Here is a 26,250-nt window from a genome sequence, read left to right as displayed (position 1 = left end):
ACATGATGAGCAACAGGCCCCAGAGCAGCTGCTGAATCCCAGTCCCCATCTGGATGATTACGATACTACATGCAGAACCGATTCAGAGTCTGTGCAGCGCTGTCATGTAAGCCTTTGTTGTTCTGTCTTTGGTTGTAAGAGAAAAACATTATGAAGTATTTAGTTAGTTGGCAGAAGGTAGCAGAGCTTGAGTGTATTGATCTCATCTGGCCCATTGTATAGCTAAAGAGATAACTTAAAAAAACAAGTAACCTATTGAGCTCATTCAACTTCACTTTTTTTTAAGTTAGCCCTAAAATATGTTTATATTCGAGCTCAATCGATGTTGTGTTAGCAGCGCGAAGGTTGTGGGTGTGTTTCCCAAGGTCTATTGATAAAAATTTATGCTTTTATGACAGGCGGACTCGTGACCAGAAGGTTGCCGGTTTGATTATCAGGGCCGGCGGGTAACTCCTGAGGTGCCCTTGAGAAAGGCACCTTACTCCTACTTGCTCCCCGGGTGTGCGTGTGTTCACGATTTGCTGCGTGTGTGTTCGCTACTCTCTGGATGGGTTAAATGCAGCGGTCACATTTCGGGTATGGGTCACCATAACTGACAAACAGGTCGCTTTTCACTTGCTGAATGTATTTTTACTCAAAATTCCTAAAAATGATATTATAATTCGATTGCTTAAACACATTTCTTGAAATGAAGGCTCCTTTTCTCAAAACTCCATAACGTCTCACCCAATTCCCTCAGCATCCTATGTTTGGGTCAAAATGAAGCGCTCCACTCAAAACCATTCAAACATGCTGAAAAAGCTTTTTCAGCTTTCAACTTTTCCCCAAAACATGACACACAAGCCCTCAGAAACACTCACACTACAACATAGTCTTGGACACTGGTGAGATCAATTCAAAACACTGTTACTAAAATCTCTTGTTGGGATTCAAGAATATAGTTTGACATCTCAGTGTCTATTACAGTATGCAACATAAAAGTGTGCAGAAAGAGCAAAATGCAAAAATGTGCTTTGGGAAAACAAAGTTAATACACCAATGTTCGTAAGTAGTCTTAGATTAATGTAGATGAAGTAGACAAGACAAGAAAAGTAAAAATAACAATATATAATGGGTATGCAACACAATACAGAATATTTGGCCCAGTTTCATTACAGGATACTATAGCAATGTCTTGGTCTTCTGACAAAAGATGTTGTGTAAGTTGTCATCTCTGAGTTCTGCAAAAATACAGAACATATAAAAATGCTACAATTACACTTGACAATCACAAATTTGAGGGTGTGCACGTGCTTCAGTTTACTGTATACAGAATAGTGACATTTCTCTCATATAACGTGTGTACTGTAATTATACTGTATGTTTACAGTAAGTAGTATAAAGCCCTAGATGATTCTTACATGCAAAATGACCTCTGCTCCTATTGATATAATCCTGAGATCATCTGTTTTGCTACTGAATGTTAACTGATGGATAAATGTGTGCTACTTGAGTTTACATCCTGACACTGAAGGTTCATTATATTATGTGTTTTCTGAATGAGATCACAGTTAAACCTTGTGAGGACGTTTTCGTGTCGCTTTTGGACAAGTTGGTGTATTGTTCTGAGAATGTGTTTATAGTTGTGAGAAAATTGTGAATTGTGTGGTAGGAATCAAGAAAAAGTGTAATAAATGATTGTGATGCAAGTTGTGCTTCGCTGTTTTCTGTCTGATGGAGTTTGGAATGATGTGTGCTGAATTATGCCTGTATTTGGTGTATTGCACACTTCAAAGATGTTGTATCGTAGTTATGCTTTATTTTATGCCAGAATTGCGGTTATTACTTTAGGCTCGGTGTAGACCTTTATTTTCCCAGTTGTGAATTTTGCTTGCATCTCTCCCTCATACGCAAACGTCTCAGGCCTTTGAATCCGCCTCCCGCTCATTAGCGGACAACACTTGAAAGGTTCAAGCGTTTCAATATTTAGCGCTTTTACGTAACTGAGCTGCAGTTAAGGGCAGAAACATGAAACAACAGCAAACCCAGCGATTCTGATCCTCTTTCCTACACACAGAAATAATGAATGTCTACCATTACTGTAGATCACAAGAGCACAATAACAAAAAAAAGTGTCTGCGGGTCTTGTGAGGACAGTATGGACCCAGCGAACGTAATGTCCTTGAACGTGAGTCACTTTGAATTAAAGCATTTAGGCAGAAATGCATAAAAGCGAGTGCTTTGTTCAGTCAGGTGTGTGGGTACAGCCTCAAAGGTCACAGTTTGTGGTCATGGTGAGGAGACGGATTTTTGAAATGTACTAGATAAGGACAGATTTAAAAACTGAACGATCAAAGTATTCAAATCACTCTGTGTTCTAATACAAGCTTGGCACTTTTCACAAGAGACATGACGTTAACAAAGCGATGCTGTAGGGAATAACAAAAGAGTGAGAGACTGCAGGATCACTGATGCTAGAGAGAGTAAGAGTAAGAGGAGGAGGGTGGGTCAGATGGAAAGACTGTGAGAGAGAGAGGCAAACGGATTATTGATGGCTTTCTCCTATGGCTTAGAGTTTTGTTTTCATCCATTTGTAGTTGAAATCAGTGCAGTTTCACTGGGGGGTCAAAACCAGCCACACCTCAGTCCAGCTTCTTTTTTGTTCCGTGGATAGATTTTTCATTCCTCGAATCTTCATGCTGCTCCTATACAACCGTTTCCTCTCTCTCCTAGAATCGATCTATCGCCGCGGGGCTAGACGATGGAGGAAGCTGTACCGGGTGAACGGGCACCTTTTCCAGGCCAAACGCTTTAACAGGGTAAGTTGATGTCCTCTATAGTCTTCTATAGCTTTAAAAGAAACTTCATTCAGAATTTTTGCTTACTTTGCGCACATTGGTTTCTTTGCTTTGTTTGGGTGTGATTGTCTTATTTTGTGATCTAATGCAACAGTCCTGTGAGGGAATGTTTTCTTTTGCATTTGTAAATATTGTACATTTATGAAAGAGAAAGGTTAGCTCTTGGTTTGGCAGACATAATTGACAAGACAGTAACTTTTACAATGAGTATTTGTTGCTGTAAATACTGAATATTTGTGTTGAAGTATCTGTTATGGTGAGGAATTGTAGTATGGTAACCCCAAGGAACATACAGAATCAAATTGTACATAAACACTCATGTTGGAAAAGCTTATATACGGCTGCATAGTAAAGAAAAATGAACATTTTGTAGTGTCGTTGGAACTCAAGTTCCAACCCTAGGACCGCATTTGGACAACCCATAAAAATGGACAAACCCAACTGTTGGATCAAACTAAACCAGAGAATATATGATTTATATTTGACGTATGTTTATATTTGACCCAACAAAGGTTAAAACAAGCCAGCATTTGGGTTGAAACAACCCAGCGACGGTTCATTTATAACCTAAGTGTTGGGTTTGTCCATTTTTATGGGTTGAAATAACTCAATTTAAGGTTCTGGGAGCTTTCATGGTTCATCCTTAAAGTGATAGTTTTGCCCAAAATATGAAAATTCTGTCATCATTTACTCACAATCCAGTCATTTCAAACCTGTGTGATTTTCTTTCTTCAGCAGAACACAAAATAAGATATTTTGAAGAACGTTGGAAACCGAACAGCACCGGCCCCCTTCATTACTTCATTTGTATGGACACAAAACCACAACGCAAGTGAATGGGGACCAGTTAACAGCATTTTTCAAAATATCTTCTTTTGTGTTTTGCTGAAGAAAGTAAGTCATACAGGTTTGAAATGACAAGAAAGTGAGTAAATGATAACAGAATGGACATTTTTCAACTGTATAATTCGACGATGACATAAGTTTAGATGAACTGTATAAGTATCCATACATATTTCATATGGAAAAATGGTTCTAATTTTTAATTTTAGACATAAAGGGATTATTCAAAGACGGACATTGTTATGCACCTGGGGTATTTTTTGGCAAATTCTTTCTTTGAAAAGGTTTCAGTACATTTTATAGAAATAGATATAAAAGATAAAAGATGAATGAGAAACCCGGAGACAGAATGAGGCTTAGAAAAGGAGATGTGATGAGCACAGCGCTGTGGCTCGATGCCCTAAAACATCTCATTCGGCACAGCAGGTGAGTCATGTTAATGGGTGTAAATTTCTCTTCTTCAGTGAGGTCATTAATGTGTAGAATATGAGTTATGAGCTAACTGTAAATGTCAGAATCGTATGAAGTCACACTCTGACATGTGAATCTGACCTCAGAGAGGCGTTTTTGGAGCAGATACGGCACATTGAAATGGACTATTGTTCATGCCAGGCTGCTGATAGGACAAATCTCTACTTAACCCAGACGTGCATTTGAGTCCATCGTAAAGCGCATTTCACCAGGCTAATGGTAACTGTTTAAAGGTACAGTGTGTCATTTCTGCATCATTAGCAGAGAATAAATGGGGCGGCTAAAATTATGATTGTATTTGGAAAAGTATACTTGCCGGACTGTGTTTAATAAATACAATCCTTTATTTATCCTTTACTCTCTCTGTCTCTCTCTCTCTCATCAGTGTCACAACCAGATGAACGTATATTTTGAAAAAGAGTCCATGATATTCAGTTAGTAATTGTGTAAAATATATTGTACTGCCCTGAAATAACACCGCTTTGTACTATTACTGTAAGTTAGATTGTAGAAATCGAGAAATCATATTTTTACCGTCTGATGTCTGACTCTTTGTGTTTATTTTTGCATGTTTTACAATCATCTCTCAAACAATGCAGTTGCATTTCAAAGCCTCTAGAAGTTTATCTTCCCGTAACACGCTGGAATGACAAAAATGTGAACTCTTTACTCAGATTATTTTGGCTTGCGTGTGTTGTTTTTGGCTCCTCGATAAGAGAAACGCTCTGGAGATCCGCGTTGTGTTTCAGAAAGAGGAGATTTTCCTCACATTTAAGTCAGCAGTTCACAGAGATTAATTTATGATGTCATAAATAGTGAAAGTGGCATCTGTCGTGGTGGTGGTGGTGATGATGGAGGTAGCAGGTGTGGTGGATCAAACAGACCACCTGAGCTTTGGGGCGAAATTAAAGAGCTGATCTGGCACCTGTGATACGAGAACAGGCCCCGGGACATTATAAGTTCAGACGTTCATCTTTAGTGACTGGACTGTTTATTTTTGTATAGATATTAGATTGCAGACGGATGTTTTAAAGAGGAGATCAGACTACAAAACAGTGACCTTGTCTACAGTCTGTATTTAGCGTTGTCTTTCATAACCTATAAGTCGTTTCAAGTAACTTACATTAAGTGGTGGATTTGGATATTCGCAAACTCTAAATTATCATAAAGTAAAGCTGTTTTAATAGTGTGTGTGTGTGTGTTTCTGTGGTAATGCGGTGAGATCACTTCCAGGCACATCACTCATCATGGCTCTTCACAGGACACGATCGATAATAAAACAAACTTGTGTTTATCTTCTCTTAGCCGACTGACCTGCTTTTTCAACAGTGTTGTTACAGATAACAAAAGCTCAACAGAGGTCTTTACTCCTCTAGTCACCAATAGCAACAATTTATTTCTACTATATATTATTATTTAACCACAAAGAACACTTATAATATAAATTCTTATGCCAAACATGTCATTTGGTATAAGATGACCATTTTTCCGCTTTCTCTAATGCTTGAAATTCACAGGGCTGTCAAATGATTAATCATGATTAATCGCATCCAGAATAAAAGTTTGTTTACGTGATATATGTCTGCTCTTTGCATATTCATTTGGTATTTATAAACACAGACACACACACACACATAAATATTAAGTTAATATGTACATGTTTTATATATATTTATCAACAAATAAAATGATATATAAATGTTTATTTATTGTTATATTCTATCATTTTCTTAAATATATGCATGTATGTGTTTGTACACCGACACATATTATGTAAACACAAACTTTTATTCTGCATGCCAATTGTTGCGATTGATCGTTTGGTTTTCCTTTTCACATTTCTAACAAGAAACAATGCTTGTGTAACTTGTTTGAACAAAACACTATGTGTAAATATGTACTGAACTGTTTGATTTCCCAAAGAGCAAGATGGTTTACCCAAACATGAACTCATTTACTCATCTTCAAGTTGTTCCAAATCTGTATAAACAAAGATATTTGGATGAATGATTGTAACCAAACCGTTCTTTTCCACCATGACTTGGCCTGTGCACGATTAATCGCGATTACTACTAAATCCTACTGAAATCGAGCTGGCTGCGATTATGCAAGGCATTGATTCTTTTTTAATGCGTAGCCTCCGTGAAGCTCGGTTCTTTGATCAGTAGGAAATGCTGCTCGATCTAAAAGCAGTGCAAGTTTGAATCGCTTATAACGTGCATTTAAAAAAGCAACACCCATCAAAAAATATGTCCATAGGCATTTCCTGAGTTTCTGCACAAGAGCGCCCTCTGGCTTTCGGATGCACTAGCATTTTACCGTACTTCACTCACAAGCTGTGCATAATATTATCGGTTCATCGTACACAGTCCTTACTAACACAGTTGGAAAAATCACTTAATATTTTCTCTTTTCTGATGAACACATACAGTATGAGGATATTTTGAAGAATGTAGGACAGCAAGCAGTTCTGGGGCACTTTTGACTACCATTGTCATTTTTCCTACTATGGTAGTCAATGGTGGCCAAGAACTGTTTGGTTTCAAGCATTTGTCCAAATATCTTTCTCTGTGTTCAACCAAACAAGGATATTTACACAGACTAGATGGTAATTCATGACAGAATTTTCATTTTTTGGGGCACTATCCCTTTAAAAATACAAATGGTCATTTGAAAATGTAAAAGCCAAAAACATTCTGTGAGGGATATGTTTGGTTAAAAACACACGTGCGCATCCGTTTTTGGGCTGATGGGACTGCGGATGTGTCTCTGTTAGTGATGAGCTCTGCCTCTCTTTAGAGATTCACAGATGATGTCGCTTTGAATAGCTTCAGGTCCTTATAATTATCATCAGTGTTCCACTTATGGCCTGGGCGTATATGTGTGTGTGTGTGTTTGAAAACTGCTGAAAGAAATGAATGGCTTTGAATATGAATGTTTTATTCCCCCTATTCAGAACAGACAGAAATGTGAATTTTTTGACAAACGTTTGATCCCCTGTCTCTCTCTCTCTCTCTCTCTCTTTCTGCGCTTTCCTCTGCTCCTTATTTCCTCTGCTCCTATTCCTTTCATGCTGCACAAGTTTTGCTTTATACTTTAATTCGTGGATCCGGACATTTTTAACCATGGCTTAACCTTTCCACACAGATTCCGGCATTCTGCAGACAATTGGTCCGGTTGAAAGTTAATCCTCGGCTGTGAACGGACGAGTTGATGCTTTTTAAAAAGAGTGCCGAAACCAATGGTTTCTCTTATATAGTGTAAAAGAATTCAATTTAGTTGGGATGAGCAAGAAAGAATAATTATGAACAATATTATGTGAGCACTAAAGAAAGAGAGCATAAGATATTTTTTATTATTGTGTGTTTTGACCTACTTTCTAGTCCGATTTATAAGCATTTAACCTCAGTTACATAAACTGAGCACCTGATGGAAGCAGGAGGCGAATTTAGGTCACTTGCAAGTCCTGAGGACTAGATAGATAAGAGAGAAATCTTCTCACATCATCACAGACAAATCGCCAGTTTACACCAAGAACAATAACTATATTGATAACTAAATAAGCATCCATACCAACGCCCCAGTCGCCCTGCGATGAAACGACCCGTCCAAAACTCTGGAAATTGCCTGCAAACTCTCCAGCATAAAGACGGAAGAGTCAGACACTTGGGTTGTAAACAAGGAAATGTATTATACTACTAAAATGTCTCTTTATTTGTGTATATTTCTTGGTTATTGTTTTAAGGGCGGTTTCACACTAGCACTTTTGGTGCGCACCCAGGTTCGATAAACGTCAGAGTTCGGTTCTTTTGGGTGATGTGAACACTGTCTTCCGAACCCGGGCGCGCACCTGCTTACTGTACCCAAGTCCGCTTAAAAAGGGAGGTCTGGGGTGCGGTTCATGTGAACTCCAGTACGCTTCGCTGCTGATATGAATTCATTCGTACCAAATCACGGAAGTGAAACGCTATTAATGATGTATTCTTTGGTGTGTGCTTTTGTTTTCTGACAAGACGTGCTCCAAGCAGAGAGCTGTCTCATTTCTGTTCGTCTTCAGCGTTCTTTAGAGCATTTGCAGTACATTCATAGACGAAAGTGCCGCTATGTTGTGGAGTGTTGGAAACCAAACTAACTGTCCGAAATAACTGTTCGGTCCCATCGCCCTAGATGTGAACGCAAAGTTCGTTGGTCATTGGCATCGCTTTATCGCATCGCCTACATGCAGGTACACAACACAAACTTAAAGTGAATCAACAGTTATGCAGGGATCATGCGATGATGTATTGTGTGCTCGTGATGAAGTACATATCACACATCATTTCTAATGTGAACATTGATCATTTATGGCATTGAACATGTCCTTCTGTGCTCTATCAATGTTTCAGAGGATACTTTCTAGTTTCGACTGTATTATTTATTGTTTTTCGGTCACACATTCGTAAAACAATAGTCACATGTTCTACTGTAGTTGTGAGCGTGTTTCTTCATGTGTTAAAATACTATAAATACTTAAATGCATTTTTACTTGCCTGCTATTCTGTTCTTTTGGTTTTTGTGGTAGCTGTACATGCATTTTCTTCTTTGTTTGGACAGTTAACTTACCTATTAAAGTGTTTTGACTGCTTAAACGTTTGACTGTCTTGACTTCAAAAATTACATCTCTCTCTCTCTCTCTCTCTCTGTCAGAAAGCGTACTGTGGCCACTGTAGTGAGAGGATATGGGGACTGGGGCGTCAGGGGTACAAGTGTATCAACTGCAAGCTACTGGTCCATAAACGCTGTCACAAGCTTGTCCCTCTGACCTGTCATAGGCATATGGTGAGTCAACTGTTTAACACCTTCTTTTTATACACTCACTACCAGACACATAAAAAAATAATTTCTTTGATAAATTCTTCCTGACATTTTTTGAAATCTTGGCTGTTGAAGCCTGTGACGGTTGATCGAAATAAAACGTTCTGAATCCATGTGGGACTTCTGTAAAACTTGACCCTCATAGTCCTGTTGTTAAAGTCTGTTGCAGTGTGTTGATGATCGACCTTCTGGAATTTGTGAGATGATAATGCTGTCTGTGTCAGTATTGATCCGACTTGATTCTGTAACAAAGACAATTCACACAATGATGAAATCACAACCAGGAAATACATCATGTCATTTTGGTGTTTAGAAAGGTGAAAGGTTTTGATACTAATCATGAAATGTAATTCTTTGCTTATTTCAGGGATCGTTCACACAAAAATGAAAATTCTGTCATCATTTACTCACCTTCGAGTCCAAATCTGTACACATTTCTTTCTTCTTATGAACACAGAGAAAAATATTTTGAAGAATGCTTGTAACCAAACAGTTCTTGGCCACCATTGAATCTTCCATGTAAAATTACTTTATAATCGTTTTTTTCTATTGAACCCAAAATAAAATATTTGAAAGAATGAAGGAAAGCAAAGAGTTCTGGGGCACTTTTTTACTACCTTTGTCATTTTTCCTTCTCTGGTTGTTAATGGTGGCCAACAACTGTTACAAGCATTCGTCCAAATATCTTTCTCTGTGTTCAACCAAGCAAAGAAATGTATACGGATTTGGAACAACTCGAAAGTGAGTAAATAATGACAGAATTGTTATTTTTGTGTGAACTGTCCCTTTAATCGCTTTTGTTGTGATTTTAAAAGTAAAAAACAAACTAGAATTAAACAACGCAACAATGTATTGGCTAGGTTTCAAACATTTAGCGGCATTACTAAAACTGCCTTTGTAAATCAAAGTTGTATTATATTGGAACTTAATATCGAGTTGGCAATAATGTAGGACGGAGCCACTAAAATTTGGATCAAAATAGGGCTGAGATGTTGGTTAACACTGTTTCTTACCTGCCTGTGCTAATAATGAACGTTGTTTCAGAGGTGGAAAGTAGATTTTAACACTGGATGAATTAAACACATACTGTGCTTGAGTTTAGATACTCACTTGAGTTAAGAGTACACACTTCGACTGCAAAATAACTTTTGATGTGAATGTAGTGCATATACAGTAAGAGAACAGCTTCGGATGTCCTTCGCTGCATCTTTCTGTTTGTGTCTCTGTTGTTCTGCAGGATCCAGTCATGCCATCACAGGAGCCGTTGGTAGACGATGATAAAAGTGGCGAGGAAGTGGAGCTCCCCCCTGAGGACCCTGAAGAAACGGACTCAAGTAGGTCGCTTTTTGTGCGGGTATTGGGGTCATTCTCTCCTCTGTCTATCAGAGGGCACTGGTGACTGCAGACAGACTCTGTAGTACATCAGGTGTGGGTAGTGTCAAGTCGACCCAGTTAAAGGGAAGAGGCCAATCTAATCCGGTCTGTGTCTCCCCCTGCTGGGATCTGATGGCATAGTAACATTGGCTGAAAGACCTGTTTGGCCTAACAATGGTAGATGGGTAGTGTTTAACAGGTCTTTAAATTCTGTTCGCTGATGCTAATAGCTAATGATACAAAGATACTTTGATTTGTAGCTTTTGGATCATACAAATTGTTTATGTGGTCTATTCTTAATAACCTGTTCTCTCTCTCTCTCTCTCTCTCTCTCTCTCTCTTTGTCAGTTCCAGTCCCTTTTTTAGCGCACAACCGAAAAGTAGAGAAAGCTGAAGATGATGCAGAGGTAAGAAACAGATCATGACTCATCATTACAGTCAGATGTGTCCCACTCACACTGTGTCTGTAGTGGATTGTGTTTGTTGAAATAGATTTGGACCTCAATACAATTTTAGAACATTTTAAATCAAAAATCCATAACCATCCCTGCTGGTTTGCTCGGACCTGTTTTTTTCTCTGCTTTGTCAGCTAGGCTTGAACAAGCTGAAACCAGGCTTAGGTTGTGCTCTTCTTGAGCAGCGATTGTTGCGATAGTCTGTGTCTACCCGCCTACCGATTACATCACTTGTCCGCCGTCATTTTTAATTTTTATAGTCATAAATCGGTTCGTTTGTTCAAAGACCAAACTACAGTTGCGCGGCTGCTGCATTCAGCATAAACAGAAAAAGTGTCACGGCAAAGATCAGCAACAAAAGTCCGATTTTATTCATCATCTGGGGTCAGTGCTGACTGACAATGCGATGGCGGAGGCTTTTCTGGCAAAGAACATGTAGCAGAATAAGCACTGTCATCGAGAGCCGGTTAAGTTTCTTTTTCTTCCAATTTTCAAAAGCCGGTGCTTTAAAACCATTTATTAAACATAATCATTTCGTATTCTTTTCTTATTCGTTTAACACATACGTTATTCGTTTCGTTTTCCTTACTTCCCTTACTTGTTGCTCAACGTGTGCCGTGATTACTTGTTTTGTTAATATAGGCAACTTCCGTATCTAACATCATTTTTTATTTTTTTTATTTCTTATTCATTTTTTGTGCTGTGATTATTCGTTTTGTACGGTCTTTGTTTAATATAAACAAATGTAAATTTTCTTTTTATTCGTTTTGTGTGCTTTTATTAAGAAAGATACAGAACCCACCATTAGCAGGAATATAGTTTATGATGTTTTTGCTTTTCATGATGTAGCCTCACTATATGTGAGATGTTCACCCGAGGGTTCTTCTCTGTTTGTGTGTGTGTCTATAGGATCTTAAGGCGGTGGTAGATGGTCTCGAGGGGATTCAGATCTCTCAGGTTCTCGGCTTGGGAGACTTTGACCTGATCCGTGTTATTGGGAGGGGCAGTTACGCTAAAGTACTACTGGTCAGACTGAAGAAGAACGAACAGATTTATGCCATGAAGGTGGTGAAGAAAGAGCTGGTCCATGACGATGAGGTAACAGACTGTTGCCATGGTGACGATTATTAAAGGCAGGGCTGCTCCGATGTCCATTCAATTATACTTTAAATATAAACATTTGTGCGTAATTTCTCAAGAACATTACATCCGTGCTGTTGCAGCCCAAACATGCTTTAAATATCTTTCTGTTGATTTTAAATACCTCCAGCAGGTGGTGCTGTTGAATTGCGCTTGTTTCAAATTGTTAGCCACAGAAAATCCTCTCATGGCTGGCTGTCAGATCAGATCAGATCAGTTTTGGTCTGATTGTTTTGCTAGTTTCTTGATTTTTTAGAACATTTATAGGAGTGAAATTAAATAATATCACATGAATGCTTATCTATTCATGATTCCTAAGGATGAAACTTAAAGGGATAGTTCACACAGAAATTTAAATCTGCCATCACTTATACATCCCCATATCATTTCAAACTTGCATGGAACACTTTCTATGGACATGTCGTTTTGTGTCCATACAACGTAAGTCAATGGGGACCAATGTAGTTTGTTTACCCACATTGTTGACAATACTTTAAAATGACATGATGATGAGGAAATGATGGGTGAACTATCCCTTTAAGAAAGACAACAGCCAATGGAACACTAAACAAATCACCAAATGATACGCCTACCTGGAAAAACAGCTGTTTCATCTTAAACCAACAAAAACCAGCAGACCAACTTGTTTAAGCTGGTTTAAGGAGTTGTACTAAGACCTGAAAGCTGATACTTTTATCAAAAGCAACACTATTTCGCTCTAGCACAGTGGCGAAGTTTATTGGGGGTTGAAACCTACAACCTTTTTGTCATCAGCTCTCATCTTAAACCACCCACTTGCGTTGAAGTTGAATATGTTTTGTATCTTCTTTAGCCGTTTTCTGAATCTCCGAGTTAGAACAAATGTGCTTATGTTGTATATTGTAAATAGCATAATGTTTTAAATGACTGTGGAAAGGCACGGGGCTCCCTGTCTCAGAGATAATCTCTTGACTCAGGCTGGTGTGCAGCTCCCCTCTCTGCTTCCTAAAGAACATGAGATGAGCCTCATTCTCTAACAGTGCTGCCAGGACCACCGTGGTGGGAACTTTAAGAATTAAATGCGAATTTGAGGCGTAAAGTTCTTCTATAACAAGCTCTGATGTCGTAAACAGGGTTCTGAGCTAAGAAGACACTGCAGACTGCCGCAGACTTCTACGGCATCGCTTCTCTACTGCGAACCAGTAATAGCGAACATTAAGTGTGTCAGGCATCTAAAGCTTAGCTTTGTGAATAATGTGCATTCTACATTTAGCTTTTATTCCAAAGATGTTATTTAAATTACATAGCTCTCTTTCAGCTTATTTAAAGAGATAGTTTACCCCAAAAATGAATATTCTGTCATCTAATTCTCACCTTCATGTTGTTTCAAATTTGTATTCATATATTTGTTCCACTTGAACACAAAAGAAATTTAGAATAATGAAGGAAACCAAACCGTCCTGGGACACCATTGACTGCCATAGTAGAAAGACAATGGTGCCTCAGAACCAGGGTCGATTCAAGCTTTTCAATTTGGGGGGCTCAGCCCCAATGAGGATATATATATATATATATATATATTTATAGTCACTCTATGAACTGAAGAATGCGCTGAATAACGCCGTTTTCATAATAAGAGTTTTAAAGAGGACTATAAAGCGATCTCAAATTCTTGTACAAATTATATAATTAATCCAACTTTTTTAGGGGGGCTAAGCTCGAACTTTAGGGTGGCTAAAGACCACCCTAAAGTTCAGTTGAACAATGAAATGTATACAGGTTTGAAAAGACAAGAGAGTTTTGGGTGAACTATCCCTTTAATGATCTGAACAATTGGATTGTGCAAGTTTTAGTGAACGTGAGCAGGATTTGGATTGAAATAAAGTGGTACTTTGTATTTAGCAAATACATGAACTAATCTAATGTTTCTTGAGCTCTCTCTATCATTCTGTCTCTCTAAAATGAAACCTGATCTAGTGTAAAGACAAACCAAACTGTACGCCTTTTCAGCGCAGTGTAAACTCTGTACAGTCAAAGCTTTTGTGTTTGTGTAAACTTGGCTCGCGCAGGAACACAAAGCCATGCACGACTGCCAGCTAATGCACATGAATGAAGTTCACGAAGACCTGTACGCAGAGCAAAGGTCTTTTCAGAATGACAAAGAGATGCAGTTGACCTCTGAATAGGCACTAACTGAGAGGATAATGGTTTCCAGGAAAGCAGCATTGCTTTGGAAAGTGTTCTCATTTACTCACTGCGTAATATACTTCGTTTATGTTCTCCCGGCACTATTCACACTCATTACGATCACATGAAACTCATCAAAGGAGTTTCAAGGCTCATTTAGATGGCTTCAATTCATGCATTCTATTGCAGTTTGATATGCTTGAGTTGAGTAAATATTGTTATTGATCGTGAGTATTTTGTTTAGTCAATTCACCAGCTATATGATTTGTATATATGATGATTTTGCACAGCGATATCAACAAAGAAATGGTACTTTGCATCATAGTTATTTTTATAACATTGCTAGAATACTGTATTGACCAATGATGGAACATATGTAGTGATAAAATGTATACATTCAATCCAAGTTCGATATTATTACTTATGAATTTGTAAACATAAGTAATAAATTGTTTTATTTTGAAATACAGCAAAAATGTATTTACTCTAGTGGTATTATGTTTGTACGAAAGGGATAACAAGACAGATGAAGAGTCTTCAGAGAAATAATAAAAAGCATATCAGCATCTGTCTCTCTTCATGTCTTGACTGCTTTCCACCCGTATCCAACAGCAGGAAATTAAATTGTGCTGATTTTAGAAAGCAGACTGTGTGTGTTTGGGCCAGGGCCAGTGTTGCCAAATCCACTTATTATAAGCCATTTTACGATTGTATAAGCGGTTTTACTTAGTAAAAACAGTCAGTTTAGTATTTCCATTGTTTGTGTAGCAAGTGTAAATCCTTTTACATACACTGTCTAATTTAAACACAGCCACAGCGGATTGCTTGTTTTTGTTAGATCTGGCAACACAGTTTAGTTCAGACCTCCCAGTCGTCCTTTAGCCTCCTAGCAAAAGTTCATTGTCATTTTTCAGCTGTAGTCGTTGGGTAACAGAACTTCCATTGAGTTCCTTGAGCTTTGTGTACATGTTCCCTCATGTCATAAAGTGTTGAGAGGTCACTTGCTTGACTTTATAAACAACAGGGTGCCGTCCTCACAGAACGGAAAATTCGTAATAATAACAATGCCTCATTCTGTCCAGACATGATAATAAAGCTATATAGTTGTTAAATATAAACTATTAGTCAAATATTTATCACGTGTCACTGAATTTATTTCTCGTGATCTTTTGAGTTCGCTATAAATGTTTTGCTCACTAGACGGTTGCTATTCTTCAATTTTGGTATTCTTCAGTTTGTAAAGTACAAAAAGAAACAATCAATAATAAGGAGGTGGCTTGTCTAAAACCATGATTTCTATACATTGTGATCTTGTTCTATATTTATTTACATGTCTGTTTCTCTTTGTCTTTCCTTTCTGCACTGTACATATCTTTAAAAGAAGAAGAGAAAGGTGCTTTTCTTATTTAAAACATGATTGTTTTATTCAGAGATTTGACGCAGCATGCATAGTGCCAAATGTTTTCCTCTGTTAAACAGTCAGTAGGTCAGTTTCTTCTCAGAAAACACATGTCGGGCTTGTTTTTACAAGCACGTGTTTTTATTTGCAGCAATAGTCCCTGATAGAGGCGTCATGTCTTCTCCTCTAGTTCTTAGAAGACAGTTAAACGTATTTGTGTGATTTCTTTTTTCACTTAATTTTTCATCATAATTCAAACCTCTCTCTCTCTCTCTCTGTGTTTTCTGGTCTAGGACATTGACTGGGTCCAGACAGAGAAGCATGTGTTTGAACAAGCATCAACCAATCCGTTCTTAGTGGGACTTCACTCCTGTTTTCAAACCGAGAGTCGGTGAGATATGAAAATGTTTTGCCTTGAAATGTGAACCCGTGCACAATATAAAGCGCAGTTATTTAATAGTCAGAATGTCTCGTATCGGTGAACAATCACAAACCAGTATTTGGTTAACAAATGTCTTCTCCTCTGTTCAGGTTGTTTTTAGTGATCGAGTATGTGAATGGAGGAGATCTCATGTTTCATATGCAGAGGCAGCGGAAGCTTCCCGAGGAACATGCTCGGTATGTCATCTACTTTTAGCCACGCTCATGAACATCACCATTAATGAGTGTTTAGGTTTGGTGGTAACACTTTACAACAACGTGCTATTAGTTAGAATTAGTAAATGCATTCGCTAACAATGAACAATTATGTATTCAGCATTTATTAATCCTTGTTAATGTTAGTTCCCGTCGATACAGTTATTCATGTTAGTTCATGGTGCATTAACTAATGTTAACAGGGACAACGTTTGATTTTAATGATGTATTATTAAATGCAAAAATGAACATGAGTTAATAATAATAAATGCTGTAGAAGTATTGTTCATTGTTAGTTCATGTAAGCTAATGCACGAATAGCACCTTACTGTAAAGTGTTTCTGGATTGGTTGAGACATGGCCACGAGTACTGTACAGTACATGCATGAAAAAATGTGTGTTTGAATCATGACATACTGTAGATCTGTATAGATGAGTGAGGAGACCCATCTCAACTCTGCTAATATTTTTGAACGTAACATGTGTCATATATATCGGAATTATATTTTAATTCGCTAAATTAACATATTCTGTCACCTTATTAAATAACGGATGACACTACTGTTGAATGTTACTAAAAGCTTAGTTGTTTTAGTCTTTTCTAATATTTTAAATCAGCTTTTATTTATTTATATTAGTTTATAGGTACATTGTTTTTATTTAGTTTGTGTTTAGTTTTTCTTGTTATATATAGGAAATTATGTATATATTTATATATGCATGATATAGTAAATATAGAATATGCATATATATATATATATATATATATATATATATATAACATTTAAATGAGCTTTTGATTTATTTTGCATTTACTTGTTACGTTTAAGGATTTCAAACTTTTATACCACACAGCGACTTTCGGTTTATTCCTATATGTGTATTATTCCCACAAAGTTTGCCTAACCTTAGTTAAAGCTCTACCGGTTGAGTTACACGAACATCTTTATTTACACCGATGAAAATAAACAAGTGTTATGTAGTGTAATAAAGTGTACTTGCATACTTGATTTCTTCTATAAATGAACAGTTAACTTGCAAAAACACATGTTTTTATTGTGTAATTTAGCTTTGAACTATTATTATTACTTAATCAGAAAACCTAACTGCAGTTTGATTGATATTAATTGTAATTCACAATAAAAAAAACATGATTTTGGAGAAATATTAAAAAGGTAGATCGGCTTTTGCAAATGAACTCTTCAGGTATTGACTTAAACACAGTTCAGCTCTATACACGTGGTTTGAATGCAGTAGTCATACGCTGCAGTTCGAGTGAACAAGTCTATATAAGCGTAAGGATTCCTCAGTGAATCCTGTTACAGCAAGTGATCAGAGAAGCGGTGTAATGCCACTTTCACACGTCTGATAACTGAGATCAAACATGAGCTAATTAGGTGAATCAAGCGCACCCCCAACCGGTCCATCAATATGCGCCCAGCACACCACTCATATGCAAATCAACAAGCTAATTACAGCTAATGAGCCTAAATATTCATGAGCCGCTTCTAAAGGTCCCACGAGCCCTTGCTGCGAGTCGACGTGAAACAATCGCCGGAGCGCCACGTTGCAAATCCGGATGGAAATGTCATGACAGATTTTTGCTACTTTGAACACCTTTCTCTCTTTTATCTTTGTGTTTGAAACTCAAACTTCACACTGTTCCCTTGTCGTTCAGATGGATAGGTTTTTCATTTTTAGGTTTCCAAATGGGTTCATTGGAAGCTTGCTTAAAGGGACAGTGCACCCAAAAATGAAAATTCTGTAATGATGTACTCTCTTGTTGTTCCAAACCAGTGTAAGTTTCTTTGTTTGGTTGAACACTTGTTACCAAACAGTTCTTGGCCACCATTGACTATCTTAGGGGGAAAAATGACAAGTCAAAAGTTCCCCAGTTTGCTTTCCTGCATTCTTAAAAATCTTCTTTTGTGATCAACAGAACAAAGAAATGTGTAAAGCACATTTTTGTACGAATTCTTTTAGTTCATCAGAACAAATACATCTATACAGATTTGGAAAAACTTGAGGGAGAGTAAATGATGACAGAATGTTTGGGTGAACTGTCCCTTTAAAACATTAAAATCAGAAGAAATGATGATGTTGGATTCTGACCCTAATAATGTACAGTGAGTGTGGTAACCATGGCTGTTATCATTACGTCCTTTTTTATCTCATACCTCTATGTTTATTGGTCACGAGTCTTGCGTTTTCTTTTTTGACTTTTGCCTGCAGATTTTATGCTGCTGAAATTTGCATCGCTCTTAATTTTCTGCATGAGAAGGGCATCATTTACCGGGATTTAAAACTGGACAATGTACTGTTGGACCAAGATGGCCATATCAAACTTACAGACTATGGCATGTGCAAGGTACAACCGACTAACATGACATTCTATATTTACAATATCTCCTTATAGCCACAATGTAAGTCACATGAAGTCATTTTTCCATCATCGTAGGAGGGAATCAGACCAGGTGACACCACCAGCACTTTCTGTGGGACGCCCAACTACATCGCCCCAGAAATCCTAAGAGGGGAGGATTACGGTAGGAAGGCCTTGTGTTGTATAATCACATTTCAAAGGAATTGTTTTGTGCACAAAAATAAATCAGTTTTTCTTCATTCGTCTCTGTCAGGGTTCAGTGTAGACTGGTGGGCTCTGGGCGTACTCATGTTTGAAATGATGGCAGGCCGATCCCCCTTCGATATCATCACCGACAATCCCGACATGAACACAGAGGAATATCTCTTCCAGGGTAAAATCATTGGACCGTAACAGCCGAAACAACACTCATATTTTACATTCTCCAGACAGCTATAATCTAACCATTCACATTTTATGCATTTAATGTAAATTGTTCATGTTAGTTCATTGTTTATTAACTATGCATTGCAACAAATACAACCTTATCTTTTTAATATATCGTTTCATTCAGGCCGTAAACACTTTCTATAGATTCACTAGCAAAAAAGCGAAAAATAATAGCTGTTCATGTACTAAATGTGTGTTCGTACATGAATCTGTTGATGCTTCTGATTCCTAAATCAGTCAATAAACTTGAGAGGAATCTGTATCTAATTATACACTAGTGAGACGTTCCTGGCACCTTAATCCATTTTTGTCATTCCCTTATTAGACATTCTTTAATCCCCCTGTTCCCTACTTCCCTTCCATCTCCAGGACAGAGACTGCATGGTCATCTGCTTCTCTGTCTGTTTTTTAGCCCTCCGGCAGCGAGGTCAGCGTGCTTCTGGATCCCTCTCGTTCACACACACACACACACGCAACATGAATCTGGATCTCTGTAAAACCGGAACTCTGTTACCTCCATCACAACCTCAGTCCGTCCATATGCTGCAGCGCCGTCCCGGTCCAACTTCCCCCCGGCCGCCCCCGCCATCGATTCGCCGCCCACCCAGAAACAGGGCAGATGCTGCCACCGGCGAGCCAACACTTAGCCTCTTTTGGGCCGGCGTCCAAACCGCGTCACAGCAGCAGGGCAGAGCCCCGGCGAATCCTAAATCCCTTTAGTTTTTCATTTGGAAAAGAAAACATACAGGGGACGTGGCATTTAGAGAGGAAAGATAAACGCCCGTCTTTGCTCTGTTTTTCTGAAGAAAAAAGAGAGAGAGAGATGAAATTTAACAGGCTTTTCTTCTGGATGCCTGCCCAAGACACGCAAATCCTAAAAACGCTGGGATTGAAAAGCAAATATTGGACATATTGAAAAGAAACATTTGCTCCGTTTCATGTTTTGTGAGATGTTTTAAATCCACTTAACTGCGAGACAAAATTATATGAATTTATAGAAGTAAACATGGTGGAGGGAAAATCTCTTTAGTCTTTGATTGAATATTGAAGGGTTTATTCAGGCGGCTGTATGGTGTGTGTGTGGGTATGTGTTAGAGATTAATGTGTGCGTGTGTGGGTTCAAGCATGTCTGTCTCACACCGCTGCACGTCACGACTGCTGTATTCAGCGTAAGTGACTCATACTCTTTTCTCTTCTTTGTGTTTTCGTGTTTCAGTCATTTTGGAGAAGCCGATAAGGATTCCGAGGTCATTGTCTGTTAAGGCGGCGAGTGTGCTGAAAGGTTTTTTGAACAAGGTGAGAAGGAGAAGGTTTGTCATACAAATGCAATTTTAACCGTTTACCGTCACTGTGTAGTGACATTTTTGGTTAAAATGTGTAGAATAGTATTCTTGTAGATTGGCCTGTATAACATGGCAATGGCAAGATCAAGGTTTGATTCCCACGAAATGAAATGAAGTGATAAAATGTACACCTTGAATTCAGTGTAAGTTGGATAAAGGCATCTGCCAAATGCATGAATGTAAAATAATGGCAAAGGCTTTTTAATAGATATCGACCGTGAGCTCCGAGGATTTCTATTGTGTTACACTGACCTCTGGGTTTATATGATTTTAACTTCTTTACAACCAAATTCCTTGTAAAATCCCAATGCAAAATAAGACCAATCGGAGAAGTTACAGTTACCATGGAAACAACACTGTGAGTTTTGCTGTTAGTGGAGGCTAGGTTATGGCTAGGCTATGATATGTTAAAGGAACAGTTCATCCAAAAATGAAAATTATTTATTATTTACTCACGTTCGAGTTGTTTCAAATCTCTATCAATTTCTTAGTTCTGATGATCAAAGATAAAGATATTTTGAAGTGTGCTTGTAACCAAACAGTTCTTGGCCACCTTTGACAACCATAGTAGGAAAAATGTCTTTGTTCTGTTGAACACGAAAGAAGATATTTTGAAGAATGTAGGAAAGCAAACAGTTCTGCTGTACTTTGGACTACCGTTGTCATTTTTCCTACTATGGAAGTCAATGGTTCCTTTGACAAATGTGAGCTAGTTACCATCCTATTTTTAGCAAATAAGTCATTAAGACTGTTTTTCATTCTCGGGTGAAGTACACTTGTTCATGCATATGTCAGACGCCTTTACTTGCATTTTATCAGTATGCGTATCCCCTGAGAATCGAACCCACAATGCAATTCTCTTCCAAGTAAGCTACAGGAAAACCCCATTTGCGTGTCTGTGTGCTGGTCTAATTTAATCTATGAATAATAAAGGGTCTTCCTTTAATATACATGACAAATGATGTTTATTGGCGCTGGGGTTTCTCAACCTCAATAAGAGACTGTTATCAGTCAGCTTAGTTGTTCCGGATTCACTTGGATTAAAGGAGTGTGGAACAGCAGCCCCTGACAAACCCCTGGACCCTCATTTAACCGGTAAAAGAATAACCGATGATAATGACAGTTGCCAAATAATAAAAGTAGTTTGGGTAAACATCACAAAAGTTATTCTACGTTTTACATCTGAGATTTGGTAGATTTGCTATTGACACACATTTTCTGTTCAGGACCCGAAAGAGAGGCTGGGTTGCCAGGTTCAGACCGGATTCACAGATATCAAGTCTCATACGTTCTTTAGGAGTATAGACTGGGACCAGGTAAGCATATGCGGCTTTGTTCCTTTTTTATAGAGGAAATTTCCCACGTGTGTTACATGTTAGTCCTGGATTTTTTTTGTATGTTTTACTACATCGTTTAAGATTGGCAAGTCACTTTACTTTTAAGCTGCGATGGGAGTTGTGCGTGAACTTCACTTTAGATGTACACTGTAAAAAGGCAAAATTATCAGCGCATTACGGACATATCCGTTAATGCTTAAATGTGCGTATTTATTTAAGGTTGCAGTGAGTGGTCAGACAGGTGGGTGCTTGCATCTACAGCAAACCCAGCAGACAAAATTAAAGAGAATATCAAATGAGATTCAGCTTTTGCTGAAACGCCACAAGGTTGAAGGGAGGATGGTAATTGGTCTGGTATCGCTGATGCGCACAATGCTGAAACATTAAAGTCAGAGATACATACAATATTCACGAGCTGGAGAAAACGCTGCGTGTGTGCAATGGATGAATTAGTATGTACAGTATAGGAAGACGACTTGAGATGAAGAGAGGTTAGAAAATACGAATAGGTAGAAGTGAAAGAGAATAAATGATAGAGTTTAATGTTAATTCACTTTGCACATCTCTTGTGCATTTTATGTTTACTGTAATTTATAGTTTGATTTAGAATTAAAATTTGACTGTACAACGTAAAATGACAAATTTACAAATAATCTTGTTTATTCCCTTTAAATAAATCGAGTCTTTTTGGTTTTTCAAGTTGATATTCTGTCTCAAAACGCCATCTCAGACTTGCTTCACAGACGCCGAAGATGCCATAGAGCCGCTCTCTGTCTCATTTTATGAGCTGTAATTGTGATTTAATGTTCGCCGGTCGTGTTTTCTCAAGGAGCACTCAGGACGTCGCCAACACGGAAATGAAATTACGCGCTCTGGAGTCCTGTCACTAATGTGTAATGCTTTAATTGCTTGGATTTTCCGCCACTTTGCAAGCTTAACGGATGAGTTTGGACACGCGGACGCGCACACACACACACACTAACAGAATCAAACCACAGGCTTCTTTAATGAACGAGTTTACGCTTCACGTTTGCTCATGAATGAATGAACGCATTAATGTGACGTTCAGCTGAAGCACATCGCCTGTCTGGACTGTTGCCGTGTCGAAATCAACGCTGACATTTCAAGTTTGTTTAGCTTATTTGCTTCTTTTAAAAGACGCATTTGCTCTGTGATTTCTTTAAGCTTTTCGGTTGCCATTACCGAAATATTTATTTTAATGATTGATTGTATATGTGAGTCTGGCGCCGGTCTGTGAACATTCATCTTTCACCGTTATTAAATGTTAACATGCCACAAATACGGAAAACATATATTTGAGGGTTTGCTCATTGCGTTTGGCCCTACGAACGTATGAATTGTTAAAGCAGACATTTTACACAACGAACACAAAGAATTAAATGATTTTTTTACAGTTTTTGCATGATTTGACCAAATTTCCTTGAATGACGTGCAGTTTTCACATTCTTTACGTGACCTTTATACAACAAAACGCTGTTAGGTCCAAAACAAATATTCTCTTGATAACTCGTCCATGTACAGTACAAGGGAAATGTTTACAGCGAGCATTGTGACTTTTTAACCAAGGTTACAGCAGAAAAGAATAATGTAGAAATAAGAGAATAAAGAGTCAGTGAATGGAATGAGAGATGTTTTACTGTTCTTTAGGGCCTCGTGATTTAAACAGCGAGAGACTGATGCGGGGCCAGAAGAGAGTGGGAGAGAGAGTTGAGTAAGGCTTATGATGACAGTGTGAGGCAGATTGCAGAAGAGAGGAAAAAAAGAGCGAAAAAGACTTGAATGAAGAGAGGCAGATGAGTTTAGACAGTGAGAGACTAAGTGGGAGAGAGTGAGAAAAAAAAGAGAGACAAATGAGTAAAGGGAGGTGGTAACAGTGTGGAAAGGGATGAATGACAGTGGGAGAGGGACCGAACGTTGGTGAAGATGGTGTAAATATTCAGAATCCTCCTCACACTTGTCTGCAGGGTGGACTCTCGTCAGTCTCAGTGACGACAGCATTCAACACAGATTTAGCAGAGGAGGCTGGACAGGAAGTTTATATCTGAAGCCAGAGCAGAATGTTTTACAGTTTGGCATATCCTGTTAGAATTAGACGCGGTCTCTCTGAAACTAAAGAAATGCATTGATATTGCATGAAAGCGTGAGCATATAGATAGTGAATGCTCAGGTGCAATAATGTCTTCATTTTCTTTGTGTATTACCCTGAAAAATCTGCATGTAAATATGTATTTTAAAACAACAGATTCAATTACATTGGTATTTAATAGGTTAAATAAGGTTCTCTAGCATCTACACGTCTGACGGAAAAAAGTATTTATTTTTTTATTGAAGAGATAGTTCACCCAAAAAGAAAAAATTCCTCATCATTAACTCGCTTTCGAGTTGTTCCAAATCTGTACACATTTCTTTTTTCTGACGAACACAGAGAAAGATATTTGAAAGAATGCTATGGTACTATGGTTGTCAATGGGGTCCAAGAACTGTTTGGTTACAAGCTTTCTTTCAATGTGTGTTCAACCAAACATAGAAAAGTATACAGAGAGCGAGTAATTCATGACAAAACTTCATTTTTGGGTGCACTATCCCTTTAAAATGTCATTTTTCACCTTCTGTGTAGAATTTGCAGATGCTTTTAAACCATATTAAAAAGGTTCCCATCTATTCTGAGATCTTCTTGGTTGCTCTTTTGTAATGTTTTTTGTAATGAAACAAATAGTTACGTTTGCAAAACGATATTTTAGAATTTCAGACATTTAAGCATACACCTTTATATGAAAAGTTTAAGTTTATGACACGGTTATATTTGATTATTTATATTCATATATTACAAAAACATTTTAAGCTATGTTAAATACGCCATCAAAGAAAGTCTTGTCATTTGTTTCCATGTTTCCTGTTTTTTATCAACAGTTCTGTAAATCAGAACCACCGTTTAGGCAAGAACGTTTCCTCTATTAAAACTCAGTCTATCCTTCTGAAATGGACTGGAAAATAAAAAGGAACATCTTTCCTTTTTTCTGTCACTGTCTCAGAGAGATGTGCCACTGCTGTTGTCTGAATGTATTCATGACAGCTAAAACTTGTTTCCTCTGACAACAAAAGTTTGCATTAGAGAGAAAGAGAGTTTAAAGTTTTTTCTTCTTTTCTACTTCCGTGTAAATAATAATAATTAGGTCATAATAATTGAAGAATGTTGTTAACTGGCACCCTGACTTTTCTTTGTGTTCACACAATACACGTCAATGGGTGCCACTGCTGTTCGGTTACCAGCCTTCTTCAAAATATCTTAGTTTGTTGTCATACAGGTTTGAAATGACAAGAGGGTGAGTAAATGATGACTGAATTTAAATGTGTGGGTGAACTATCCCTTTAAATGATAGACAAAAACCACCTGGCAATGCCCACGTGTCATGCCGGTGAGTTCTGCCCAGGCAAGCCTCACTAGCATAATCATAAGATAATGTTAACATCTAGTAGCTTTTTCTATCTGGCAGACCGACACTGAAGTCATGAATTAACAATCTAAAGAGAGAGAGAGTGAGAATATAGTGAAAGAAGAGAAGAGCGGCCATCTGTTCAAGTTTGTGCGATCAGCGTGAAGTGGAACACAGCGGGTTCATGTCCTCAAAACAGAGAATCAGTCAAGAGTCCAAAACATGAAAACAAACCTTACCTGACCCATAGCGTTGAAGCCTACTCAGAGCTGTCGAGAGAGAGGGTCGCGACAACAGAAGTAAAAAAAACCTGCACGTCACATGATTCATGGAGTCCTTGTTCTAGGAAGTTATGTTTTCTCTTTAAATGCTTTATTTCTTTCATTTTATTATTCGTTAAATGTTTACCTCAATTGGCTTGTCAAGCCGCAGCTCCATGCATTACTACTAACTTCCGGAACTAATGAGAGCCTCCAACAACCACCATTGTTGTGAAAAAAACTCTTCCATTGGAGTCAACGGAGTTGACGCAACTCTGTCTCTCAATGGCTCTGCGCCTACTGAACCTGTACGTCTAAGAACATCAATCCACAATACGTCTTTCTTTCAGCCTGCTCTTCTTGACCCATCCATCTTATTTTCTTTTATTAAAACACTTTAGAATTCACAAAGACTTGTCTCTCACACAAGTGCTACGCTCCCTCTTTCAGTTTAAAAAAGTATTTTAGTTTAAGTGTTTTTATTCAGGAAGTAATGGATTAGTATTTATGATTGACCTTGAGAGAACAACACTAAAAAATGTGAGGCAGTATAAATGTTTTTGTCTAAAAGTGTTAAAATCACTTTTCTTATACAGCTTCATAAATAGCAGGTGATCGCCAGTATTGCATTTGTGATGTTGGACTGGATTGTGCTAACAGTTATTCATTTTCTCATATTTCTCTTACAGCTGGAACAAAAGCAGATGACGCCGCCGTTCAAACCTCAGATCACAGACGACTACGGTTTAGAAAACTTCGACACGCAGTTCACCAATGAGCCCGTACAACTAACGCCAGACGATGAGTGAGTATTTTAATATGTTACAAATGTTGTGCCTGGTCGAACTGGTCCAAAAGTCTTTTCGAA

The 26,250-nt window shown here is 38.0% G+C and overlaps 1 protein-coding gene across 5 annotated transcripts in view; it reads left to right on the top strand.

Moving 5' to 3' along the window:
• prkcz (protein kinase C, zeta) overlaps positions 1-26,250 on the top strand; it is a 69,434-nt gene that overhangs the window by 34,890 nt on the left and 8,294 nt on the right. For 3 of the 5 annotated variants that reach the window (XM_079468019.1, XM_079468021.1, XM_079468020.1), the window contains 13 exons: positions 2,713-2,798; positions 8,838-8,969; positions 10,243-10,339; positions 10,728-10,786; positions 11,744-11,932; positions 15,833-15,930; positions 16,071-16,157; positions 18,408-18,543; positions 18,634-18,721; positions 18,812-18,931; positions 20,204-20,283; positions 21,557-21,646; positions 26,072-26,187. In XM_079468019.1, coding sequence (XP_079324145.1) covers positions 2,713-2,798; positions 8,838-8,969; positions 10,243-10,339; positions 10,728-10,786; positions 11,744-11,932; positions 15,833-15,930; positions 16,071-16,157; positions 18,408-18,543; positions 18,634-18,721; positions 18,812-18,931; positions 20,204-20,283; positions 21,557-21,646; positions 26,072-26,187 — 1,378 coding nt within the window. Of the gene's footprint in view, positions 1-2,712; positions 2,799-8,837; positions 8,970-9,215; positions 9,323-10,242; positions 10,340-10,727; positions 10,787-11,743; positions 11,933-15,521; positions 15,534-15,832; positions 15,931-16,070; positions 16,158-18,407; positions 18,544-18,633; positions 18,722-18,811; positions 18,932-20,203; positions 20,284-21,556; positions 21,647-26,071; positions 26,188-26,250 lie in introns of those variants that run through there. The other 2 variants (XM_079468018.1, XM_079468022.1) reach the window with 2 other exon arrangements.

Source organism: Barbatula barbatula, assembly GCF_947034865.1.
Source record: "Barbatula barbatula genome assembly, chromosome: 11".
Classification (NCBI taxonomy): Eukaryota; Metazoa; Chordata; class Actinopteri; order Cypriniformes; family Nemacheilidae; genus Barbatula; species Barbatula barbatula.
Note: the sequence above shows the minus strand (reverse complement) of the source record. Positions and strands in the feature narration are given on the sequence as shown.